General features: G+C 50.2%; 1 protein-coding gene across 5 annotated transcripts; it reads right to left on the bottom strand.

Annotated features, from left to right (window-relative positions):
* Nucleotides 1–3,711: 3,711 nt before the first annotated feature.
* Cited1 (Cbp/p300 interacting transactivator with Glu/Asp rich carboxy-terminal domain 1) lies at nt 3,712–8,869 on the bottom strand. 5 transcript variants are annotated; one of them, XM_003471064.5, is made up of 3 exons: nt 8,595–8,869; nt 4,839–4,944; nt 3,712–4,314 (listed from the first exon to the last, which is right to left on the bottom strand). In XM_003471064.5, the coding sequence occupies exons 2-3, from the start codon at nt 4,896–4,898 to the stop codon at nt 3,790–3,792; spliced, it is 585 nt and encodes a 194-aa protein (XP_003471112.2). In that variant the 5' UTR covers nt 4,899–4,944; nt 8,595–8,869; the 3' UTR covers nt 3,712–3,789. The 5 variants fall into 5 exon arrangements, with proteins under 5 accessions (XP_003471112.2, XP_013009201.1, XP_005004232.1 ...); XM_013153747.2 differs by lacking the exon at nt 8,595–8,869 and adding an exon at nt 8,416–8,435; XM_005004175.3 differs by lacking the exon at nt 8,595–8,869 and adding an exon at nt 8,065–8,409.
* Nucleotides 8,870–11,466: the final 2,597 nt, after the last annotated feature.

An 11,466-nucleotide genomic window follows, 5' to 3' on the forward strand; every position in this document is an offset into this window, starting at 1 on the left:
AACCCTATTAGAGGTTCAGTAGGACACCAGGAATTCCTAGGCTATTCCCTGTCACTACCTGCCTCCCTACTGTACCTGACACTTCTATGATTTCCAGACAGCCCCTTCCTTTCATGAAAGTGGTGACCCCTGACTCAAACCTGCCTTTACTCCAAGTGTTGCTGCCATCCTGGAGGCTCCAAAGCTCACAGAGATCAGGGTTAACAATCTGGGGACCAAGCATTGAATCTAGACTGTTGGTATGTTTTGTTTGATCAAAATCATGTTTTTTAATTTTTATATTTGTTTTGTGACAGGGTCTCACTATGTATCTCAGGCTGGCTTTGAACTCACTGTGTAGCCCAGGCTGACATCAAACTTACAGTGATCTTCCTGCCTCCTGAGTATTGGGATTACAGGCCCACATCAATACACCCAGCACCAGATTCACATATCATGAAAGCCCCAGCAGAGGAGGGACCCTGGGATCCTCTGGTCTTTAGGGTCTTTTCACATCCTGGTGTTCTGCCTGAGACCTCACTCCTTGCGCTCACTTTAGCAATACATATACTAAACTATTAAGACCTCATTCCTCTGTCCACACCTGTTCTTGTGTCACTAGGAGCTGTGCTGATTTTGACTCACCAGTTGACCAAAGGTGCCTTCCTTTGCTTTCACTTCTTGCTTTTTATAGTCCTCCTCCTCTTCTCCTCTCCTTCTTTGGCAGTACTAGTTGACTGAACCTTGGGCTACATCTCTGGCCCCCTTTTTTTTGAGACAGGATCCTGATAAGTAGCTAAACTGCCCAAGCGGGGCTCAAGCTTCCCAATTTTTTGCCTCAGCCTTCAGAGTATTGGGATTATGGGCATGGGCCACCATACCCAGCTTTGTTCTGTTCTTGTCCTCACAGAGGCTGGGCCCTGGAACTTTCACTGTGCCCTCTACTTTCTCCTAGACTGCTTTTCTTCACTATTTTCTTGCCCTCACCTTACCAGCTCCTTCAAAAGTTGCCCCTAATCATAAATTCTGAGATCTGTCTCTAGTAGGATCATCCTAAAAATCAAAGTTAATTATTTACTTTCCTACAAACCTTGAGATTCTCCATAAGCCAGTGGACTGTGACACTAAGGATGAAGATCTGCTGCTGGAAGGCCTGCGTGCTACACCTTGTGCAGGCCTTCTCAGCCTCCTCTCCTTGCCTGTCCCCCACCAGCTCAATGAGCCTCCTTGTTGAACTTTGGGTTTTAGCCACACCCCCTCCATGAACCTGCACCCCTGTAACAGCTGTTTCCCTTGCTTATTCGCTCAATGGATAACTCAGATTTTTACTTTAAAATCCAGTTATTTCTATGAGTAGATATATCTTCATGTCAAGGCTCAGAGCAAGGCCAGCAAGGATGTACCACAAACAGACAAACAGTTGTTATCTCTGTGGAGGACCTGAGGCAATCAGGACAGAGGGAGAGCGTTGGTCAAAGGGTATTTTAGCCTTATCTGTAAAGTTACTACTTTATTTTTTTGCCATATTGCAGATCAAACTCAAGGCCTTGTGTATGCTAGATAAGCACTCTACCACTGAGATACACCACCTAGTCCCTCTGTTTTTTACAATATCATATTGTATATTACTTGTGAGACAGAAAAACAAATGTTCAATACCAGAAAGCCCTCCCTAGACCTCCCAGGCAGATGGAGATATCTCCTTTTCTGGGATCAAATAAAACTGTGTTCTGTGATCTAGGAAATATTGGTTTATTGTGACTTGTTTGTGCCTATTTTTCTTCAAGATAGGAAAGTCTCTCAAAAGTATGATCTTTAATTCATGCTCCTCCTAAAGAGTCTTGTGCAAACTGGTGTTCAAGGAGTGCCAAATTCAATAAAGTGCCTTCACTAGTGGCCCCTACCAAAGTGTTCAAATGGGGTGGGCTTGACACTAGTCCTCAGAGACTAGTTTATAGTCATTTTCAGTGTTCAAAGAATAATGTCTCTATAAGTCTGAAATGTCTCTAGACCACTTGGTTTTGCTTACCTGAGGGTAGGGCTATTTTGGGGGCCTGCAAGGTCAGGATCCAGTGGAGTGCCATTCTCTTGTCCCTTGTCCCTTGTGGCACACTTCTGAAGCCACCGCGGCCTTAGCTGATGCTTGAAGACAAGTGATACAGCCCCAAACTTGTCAAACCCAGTCCTGACCTCTATTTCTAAGATGGAGAGGCCTGTCCAAACAGTCTGTCCCCAAAGGAAGTGGGCCAGGGAAGCAGGAATTAGGTGACAGTCAGACCAGCTCTGTGTGTTCCAGGATTGGAGGAAGGAGCTAAATTGCTGAGAGGCTTGAATAAGGCAGCTAGAATTCCAGTTTAATGGTGGGAGTCTGTAGTTTTTGGAATTTTAGGTTAGTATATATTTGCAATATACAATACATTCATCTTGGGGAATTGGTAGATATATATACAACATCTTAATCATTTTTTAAGAGTAGGAAAATTTATTAGGGGAATGAGAATAGCTCCTGAGAAATAGGAGGGGTCCCAAATGAGCCAATGAGCCCACTTCTCAAAGGAAGTTTCATACAACAAAATCATGAAGTGAGTACAAGATGGATCAAAACTATAATCAGCCTCAATAAAATTACAAGTATAGCTGTTTGGCTAATATTGATCCAACAGTAGCAAGGATATACAGATGACATCATTAACAATGGGTGAAAATGGATGGGAGAAGATGGCCCACCCCTAATAAGATAATGATTTATTTATAAAATGGAAAATCTCAAGAGTGGTGCCAATAATCTCAAGCTTCCATTTATCCTGTAGGGAAGTATGCAAATGTGGCCACTGTGACTTTACATCTTCTTCAGAGGCACCTCCAGCATGTTCATCATTTTTACTTCCTCTTCTCCCCATCCTCAGCTTCCCTTCCTATCTCCATAAAGTCTACCTGTTTCCTGTTTACCTTCTACTTTACTTTATTTATATTTTGTACTTCATATGTAAGAGAAACCAAGTGATATTTAACCTGTGTCTGATTTATTTCACTTAGCAGTATGGTCTTACGGTGCATCCATTTTCCTACAATGACTTGTTTATCCCTTTTTTGGCAGAGTAGCAATTTTTGAGCTCCCAGGTGATACAACCTTTGGATTTATCTATTGTTCATAGGCAAAAGTGTAAGCAACGGCCTTATTGGACAAATTGGACTGGTGCTTACTTTTTATTTATGGCAGAGACTCACTATGTAGCCTCCTGCCTCTAACTTTCAGGGATCCTCCTGCCTCAGTTTCCCTAGGACTGTGATTACAGGTATGTGCCATCACATCTGGCAGGGTCTGGTGCCTTTTGGAATTAGTGAAGTGCCTTTTGGAATTAATGCCACTTTAGCCAGGGATGTGCCTTTGGGCTTTATGTACCAGTGATGAGGAGGTGACAGAAAGGTTTCAATCAGTTTGTCTTTTAAGAATGCCCCAACCAGACCCTGTATATTCAAGGGTTCCTGGGGCCTCAGCACAATGAAGGCAGGTTACTGGACTTTTCAAGAAATTAAGGTTAGTGGCAGTGGCAGCAGGAATTTGGAGAACAGTACCCCCCCTCCCCGCACTCTTCCCTACTCCTCTATTCCATCAAGCTCTGTCACAGCTAACTGCCGGCAATCCCACTATGGGCCTTTCAACTGTTGGAAGGATATCAGACTGCAGTGCACACCTTTAGGCCTCCATGAAGAACACCTCCAGTCATCCTGTCTCTTTGCAAGTAACGTTTATTTTTATTTACAACAGAATTGGTGGCTTTATTCCTTCATCTTTAGGGATACTTGGCATCAGCAGCTAGAGGGAAAGTCCGCAGTGAAGTCAAACTCATTCTGCCCCAGCCACAGCTCTGGAAGCTCTTTAGCCCGGTCCAGTCCCAGTTCCACCACCAGCGACATCAGCACTTCCTCATCCACTGGGTCTGAATCGATTATAGCAGGGCTCTGGGCACCAGTAGGAGAAACGGTCCCCAATCCTCCCACCTGTGCCCCAAAGCCCCAGTTTTGCAGGGGCCCGGCCTCCCCAGATTGGCTGGGAGTGGCAGCAGCCATCCCATGATACTGACTATTAAGTTTCTGCAGCTGCATACTGGCCAGCAGGTGAGGGGCAGGGTGCAGGTTGAAGGGTGGGGGTTTAGTGGGAGGGGTGGCAGTAGGAGAGCTTATTGGAGATGGAGAGCCTGAGGAGCTAGTGGAAACCCCACTGGCCTTGGTTCCGTTTGCTGCCACCCCAGGGTAGTGTAGAATGGCCACTGCTTTTCGATCTTTTACCCCTAGGTTAGAGTAGGCCAAAGCATTCATCTCTTGATTGGCATCCTAGAAGACAGAAAAAGGTACACCATAGGACCCTTGTTCCTGGCTTGTCCTCACCATTCATCAGATCTAGAAGGCTCCTTCATGTACTTAATTTGGTACTAGAGGTGGGGAGGCAGCACAATGAGCCTCTGGAAAGTTAGGCCCTCTTCCCAAGAATCTGAGCAGAGATTAGACCCTAATTCTAGTGGTGGGGCACTCATCATCCTTGGTTGACAGCTTTCTTCTCCCCACTTTTCAAAAAAGGGTTTCCCCTTGTCCATCTCTTCAGCCTCACTTTATCTCTTTAATATGGTGATCTTATTCTATTTTTGCTTCTTTCCCCACAACTTTCAACACCCATGGTGGGTTCAATATGATCATACACAGGCAAAAACTATTCTCATTCTCACCAGAGAAAGCCTTGCTGTCTTCTGTCTGCCAAGGACACTAGCTAGCTATCACAGCTAGGGAGGGGGGACCTGGCCCATGATCTTCCAATAGGTTTTTCCTGCCTCTGTTTCAATCTGCAAAATGGCAAAACTCACCTCCTTCACCGGGGAGGTGCCGCCCTTGACATCCAGTGCAGGCCTCGACATAGTTGGCATTTCAGAGCCTTGGCAGAAGGTGACACTGCCAGCTAGAGCTGTTGTGCTGTGAGAGAGAAAAAAACGGTAAGGGCAAAAGGCTTCATTGACCAAGAAGGTATTTGTGAAGCAGGGCAGCACCACACAGCTGTGAGGCAAGAGGGATGACAGGGTTAACCCTAAGACCAGAGGCTGCCTGGGCTAAGGAAAGAGACTACGCTGAAATTTTAGCTGAGGCTGCACCTTGCATGATTCAACCAGATAGCCAGCTACCTGCACTGTCAGACTGTTCTTCATGAACGTAATTTACATGCTTTCTAAGTTCTAAATTGTGGCTGGGGGCAGGGGTTGAGGATGGCATGTGTGGGTTTGGAGGGCAGGAAGGTCCCTGAGTAAGCAGGATACTGTGTCAGTGGACCACTAGTGTTCCAATTGCAGTACTGTGACTGCGGGAATGTAGGAAGCATTCAGGGCAAGCAAGATCTCAAGAGCTGAAGGCCGCAGCATGGGAAAGCAAGTGCACAAAGCAAGTATCATGGGCTCAAAAGCCCTTTTCTGGGCATGTCTTTGAGATGCTGGGCCAGTCAGGGTGGTTTGGGGGCTCTGAGGCAGCAGGAGCCAGAGAACAGCTAGTAATATCTTGTTTCCATGTCTCAAGCCCCGTCCAAAACAGTCCCCAACATTAGGCTTCCCCAGGAGCCCTGAGCCTTGCTGCACTCATCTATAGTGACAGGTGGGAATAACTCTTCCTAGAGGGAAACTGAGGCATGGAGATTCAATGCCGGCCTTAGAGTCAGGAGGCAGTGATTCTGGGAGCAGAATCTAGCACTCCTGTGACCATGTGCCTCACTTGACCACTGGCCAAGTCCTCATACCTGGAATGACTCAGATGCCTTCCAAACAAATCATTCTTTGGCTCAAATACTGAAAAGATAAGATGAGGGCAAAAAGATACTTCCACGCTAGAAAATTTTACAAACTTCTGAATTTTCTCAAGTTAAATTTCCTACAAGCTTTTTAAAAAAGCCCCATGTATTCTAGCCCTTACAGTCAATTAGAGATTTAGAATTCTGCACTTATAAATACATCTTGATCCAAAGAATCCTGAGGAGGTTAAAAGGAGTCTTTAATCTTTCCAAAGAGTGTAGAATTCCCTGAGACAGTATCCTTTGCTCCACCTTCGGCCTGAGAGGTCATTAGGACTCTGCTCAGGCGCTTCTAGAAAGTGGCCACTTACTACCTCTCTGTATCATCTTTGCATTGACCACTTAGTTGTGGCTGGGGGTGGGGTGGGCAAGGAAAATAAAGGGAGAAAACATGAAGGGAAAAAATCAGTTGCTGGGTCCCGCATCACTGTTGGACTGGAGCCTTGCTCCTTTTGTGAGGCAACCCTAAGATATTTCAAGCCAGTGACTAAAAGACAAGGACTGTAATGCATGCTCTCTTCAAAAACCAACGCACATTCATTATCAGGCAAATTTTAGGTCTGAAGAAAAGTACCTGCGGGGCTCTGCTCATCTTTCCCTTCCTATCCAGCCTTCCTCTTTCCCTTTATGCTGCCTGGTACCCAATGTACAAAAGGGGGAAAAAAAACCCCACAACAGCAACGTTGGGGGGGAGTGGACGCGAGAAAAAAGTATCTTTTGCATCTATTGTCAGTTCGCTGAAGACGGTTTTATCGCCTACCCCTTCAGACCAGGAACTCCCTGAGGCAAATACGGGACCCTGCATCTCCATTCAGATCTGTCGCCTGTGGTCAATACCTCGATGCAAGCTCCCTCTGTTGAGTGTTGCTCAATCCATCCAGGCAATCCAATTCCGACCAGAACCCTCGGCCCTGCTCCCTCTAGTTTGTCCTCCCCCCATCGAAGGACTCTCAACTTGGCGACGCGAGAGCTTCCCAGCCCGCTGTCCAACCCGAGAGCTGACCTTTGCGAGGCAGCTGCCAGAGGCGGCTGCAAAACATAGAGCAACAAGTGCCTCCTCACCGCCTGGCTCTCCGTGGCCGCCGACTCCCGTCCCACCGCCTGCCCTCCGCGTCAGACCTGGCCCGGGGAGTGCGGCCCCTTTGGTGTAGACGCAGGAGAGGGCGAGGAAGAGGAGGGCCAGGTGTGTGTGGGTGGGGGGTGGGGGGTCCACTCATCTTTAACCTGTAAGTGGACCAAAAGTTAAAACGGCACCAACCAGACAGTTCCATCTCGATTGCTATTTTTCTCTGAGGAGAAATTTAAGAATTCGCCTTTAAACCAGACCAGTCGGTTTTGTCACCTGAAAACTAAAGGCCTGTCCTTCCCAGGGAGCTCCTTCACAGGGAGCTCCGTGTCCCCTTCGCCACATTCCTGGCAGAGCCAGGGCGGCCGGGCGCATCCCGGCACAGTGGGCGCGAGTACGCAGGCCACGAGGGCCCAGGGGTCAGCGGTACCCACACTTCAGGTAGTGGAGCCCAGAGTCGAGACGGGTGGCCAAGGAGGGCCGCGGGGGCTCGGTCTCAAGACGCTCCACGAGTGGCCACTGACACAGTCTACCAACTGCGGTCAGTGCGATCCGCCTGCCGCCCGTCGAAGCGCCAGAGGGTCTCGAAGAGGTGCTGCAAGTCGCCCAAGGTCACAGCGCTGGAAAGTTGCGGAGCCCAGGGTCGCGGCTTGGGCTGTGGGAGTCCCAGTCCCGCGCTCGCGAGGCAAGGACTCTGTGCTCGAACCCCTCCGCGTCTGCGGAGAGAGGTGTGCGGACGCGTGGGACGTGTGTGCGAGGGACCCGAGGTCGCTTGTATAGTGGCGGCAAGTTGCCCACATTCGCTAACTTCCTTCCCAACTCGGCCGGAGAAGCCCCTCTCTCTTCCAGTCCCCGAAAGCCAGCCAAGCCTTGTGCAGCTCCCAACCAGAGCTTCCTGACGTGGGCCGGACGAGGGGTGAAGTCGGCGCCGAGCCCGAGAAAGCGCGGGCGCGGGGGAAGAGACGCTGCGGTCCCCCAGTAGAAGCGGGCGCTCAGTCCCGCGGGCCGGCGGCAGGCGCGCGAGCGGAGGCAAAGGTTCCTCCGCTCCCCACAGAGCAGCCTTGCCACGGAAAACAAGTCCCTCGGAGTCCCCGGGCCCGCCCGCCGCCCGCCGCCCGCCGCCGCCCTCCCGCGCTCCGCGGGAGTGCTCGGCCCCGCCGCCCACCTCAGCACCCCATCTGGCGGCCCGGCTTACCTCGGAAAGCCGCCTACGCTGGAGAGCGGGGAGAGCGGCAGCCGGCAGGACAGGGCAAAGCGGCACAGCCCCAGGCCCCTCGGCACGCACGCACCCCGCCGCCGCGAGCCGGTCGCGCTCTGTGCCCGCGGCCGCGCGGGTGGCCGCTCGACCCCAGGGCGCCTGGTAAAAGCCAACACCGCCGCGCCGCACCGCGCCGCGCCTGGCAGCTCCGGCCCGCGCCTGCTCTCCCGCAGCTACACCACAGACTTCTGGGCGGTGGCGGCGATAGCTACCGCGCTCTCTACGCTGCGCGAGGGACCCAGATCTCAAGCCCCCATCGCCGCTTGGAGAGCCCTGACGCATACGTACACACGGCAGCAGGCTGGCCTATGCTAGGAATCCCAAGAAGGAGAGACCCTCCTCCTCCTTTTTTTACGTCTCCCACCCCCCCCCCCAATTTCCACGTTTTTATAACCGGTTTAGGGCATTATTAGCACATGCCCTGGCTCGTGGGCGAGTTGGTGGCAAAATCTGAACTGGATACTCACGGAGGGCCCGAGGGGGTGTCGTGCCTTTCTTTGCTCTCTTTCCCTTCGCCAGGAATGTCCCCTTGCTGAAGAGCTGTGGGAGGACAGCCCGGCGGGACAAGACTCCTCTCCTCAGCTCAGTCGTGCCCCTTCTGCAGCTGTGCCGCGGAGAACATTTTATAGCAGCGGCTGGCGTGTGTGGCCCTTTAAAGGCGCTCGAGCTGGTGCAGTCACCGCGGACCGTGTGAAAGCAAAGGGCCGGCTAGGGAACAGAGTCCGCACCGCCCCGCAGGGCCGGCAGTCTGGGGGACGGGCCACGGCTCCGAGGGTGGGGCTGGCGAGCCCAGCTTCTGGGCACCCGCTGCTCGTGCCCCTGCTCTTGCTCGCGCTCCAAACGCTGGCGGGGGGGGGGCCCGAGCCCGGGCCGTGGGCTCTCCCCACCGCCCTGCATGGACTTGCCCAATAAATTCCACTTAGTAATTTCACTGAAGCGAGGGAGAGCTGCTTGTGTCTGTTTTCTGACCTAAATCTAGCGGATGGCTGGAATGGGTACGAGGGTGTAAGGGGAGAGCTCAGACTCAGGAAACGACCCACAAGAGGGAAAGGCATGCGGGACAGGACGGGACGGTCGGGACACGGTTTTAGTTTTCTGCAGAACTAGCGTGGAGCTTTCTTGCGCTCTTTGGGGCTGCACCATCAACTTTGTTAAGGGCTGAAGCTGGAGTCAGGGGTCTTGTTTCCTAAAAATGGTCAGTTTTGGGCAGAGCCATGGGGAGGGCCCATAGAACAGCGGTGGCTTCCCTTAAAGGCCTGAGAAGGGGTTGGGTGGGGGTTTTCGTCCTGAGAAGATACCCAAGGACAGGAGGCTGCCAGGATGCTATGATGAGGAATGCTGCTTTGCCGGACCATGGGCCATGGGGACGGGCGCTGCTCTTGTGGTTGGTGGAAAAGCCAAGAACAGGCAGCAGGGCTCGAAAAGCTTACCCCAGGGTTTCCAGACATTTCTCCTGCCTTTCTACAATGCTAGGCTATTTTATGATTATATAATCATTTTCGTCTAGCAAAAACATTTTTGCATTTGGACTATCTCTTTCTTGGATCTTATCTTACAAATCCTTATTGGAAAGACATTCGGGTCTTTCATCTCAATTCGTGTTCTTCCTGGCAAAACAAAACAAACAAAAAAAATTCCCACCCCTCCTCTTACAGGAAGGCCACCAAGATTACCTCTGTAATCACCCCGCTTTGATTTTCTAGCGTTTCAGCAACAACTACACAGTACAATAGTACTACATACTATTGATAAAACACACTTTTATAAAAGTCCCAATGGCCGACTATGGTGGTGCAAGCCTGTAATCCCAGCACTTGGGAGACTGAAGTCAGCAAGGACTACATAGTGGGACCCTGTCTCAAAAACAAACAAAAAAACAATAAATAAATATCTGGGCATGGTGATGCATACCTATAATCCTAGCACTTGGGAGGCTGAGGCAGGAGCATTCACTGCCAGTTCAAGGCTAGCACAGGCTACATAATGAGTTCAAAGCCAGCCTGATCTACATAGTGGGACCCTGTTACACACATACTGAAAAGTAAAATATATTTAAAAGTTCCAGTATTAAGGAGAGGGGGAGTACTGTCAAGAAGTCATTTTTGCTATGTGTGTTCTCTCTTCTTAATTGGATTTGCAGATCTGGAGATCTTCTTCGTTTTTTTTTTTTTTTTTTTTTTTTTTTTTTTTTTAGTATCCCCAAGTTCTCTGCAGTTGCTCTTCTAACAATGTTGCTTGTTGACAAACTAACTGACCACCTTATTGACCAAGACAGGGAGAAAACAGAGGAACCAAAGAAGAGCCTTGCTTGGCATCTGGAGGAAGCCCCCGGTTAGTGCCTTGGACACTAGGTAAACCCATTGCTAGCCAAAAGCTGCCCATTGTGGCTCCATTTCACTTTCTCATCCACTTGGCCCCAACACAAATTCAGATAACAGTCATACCCTACAAAGCACTTTTTCACTTTTGATCAAAGATTGTGGGTTGCGGCTGTTTTCCTCTTGATAAAAAGCAGGATTTGTGGTTGAGATCCTAAATGCTTACAGTGTCTGCATGTGAAATGCAACTTCAAGCCCTCTTAGTGCTTGTCTGGTTTGGGAAAAAGTGTTTTTGTGGAAACCAATTGTTGAAGAAGGAGCACCTCTAGACTTTTGAATTATGTGTTGCTAATTTGGCCCACCACTCATTCTTCCCCTCCACTGGGTCAAGAGCCCTAATGGAAGGACTGGGCTGCAGGCTCCAGATCCAGGAGGTGCGGATCCGCCCTCCATCTATTGGATGGTTCCCAGGCCAATTGTTAGAAAGAGGCATATGTTGATCTCGGCTTCTGGAGTGTCTCCGGAGCAGTTGCTCAACACCCAGGCCCCTCCCCCATCCAGACCACTGAAGGGCAAAAAAGGAGCACCCTCAGTGCCTACAGGCCAGAAAGAGCCTCCCCACTGGTGGCTTCCTGTCGACTCCTTTGCCCACCTCCAGTGGTGCAGGAAAGAGAGGGGCTCTAAGCATTCAGAATCGAGCACAAAAGACACCTCTTTTCTTTTGGGAGAGAGGGTAGACATGGTTAGTTGCAGAGGCTGGAGAGGGAGCAAAGCAGACATTTGCGTCTCTCAGCAAATATGCCCTGGATCACTGACTTTGCAGTGGCTCCAACAGAGCTCAGAGCTCTCCAGCTGAACTCTTATCTCCAACTTGGCAACTAGACTCGGAGCTTGCGAAGCAAGAAGAGAACAGGGCTGGTCAACCAGCAGGAACCTTCTGTGCACCAACAATTGGTCTGGCGTGTTCCCATTCATCATCTCATTTCATTCCCAAGACAGACTTGTGAGATCAGGTTACCAA

Source organism: Cavia porcellus, unplaced genomic scaffold, assembly GCF_034190915.1.
Source record: "Cavia porcellus strain 051 isolate PalLab524CR breed Dunkin Hartley unplaced genomic scaffold, mCavPor4.1 scaffold_3, whole genome shotgun sequence".
NCBI classification, from domain to species: Eukaryota; Metazoa; Chordata; class Mammalia; order Rodentia; family Caviidae; genus Cavia; species Cavia porcellus.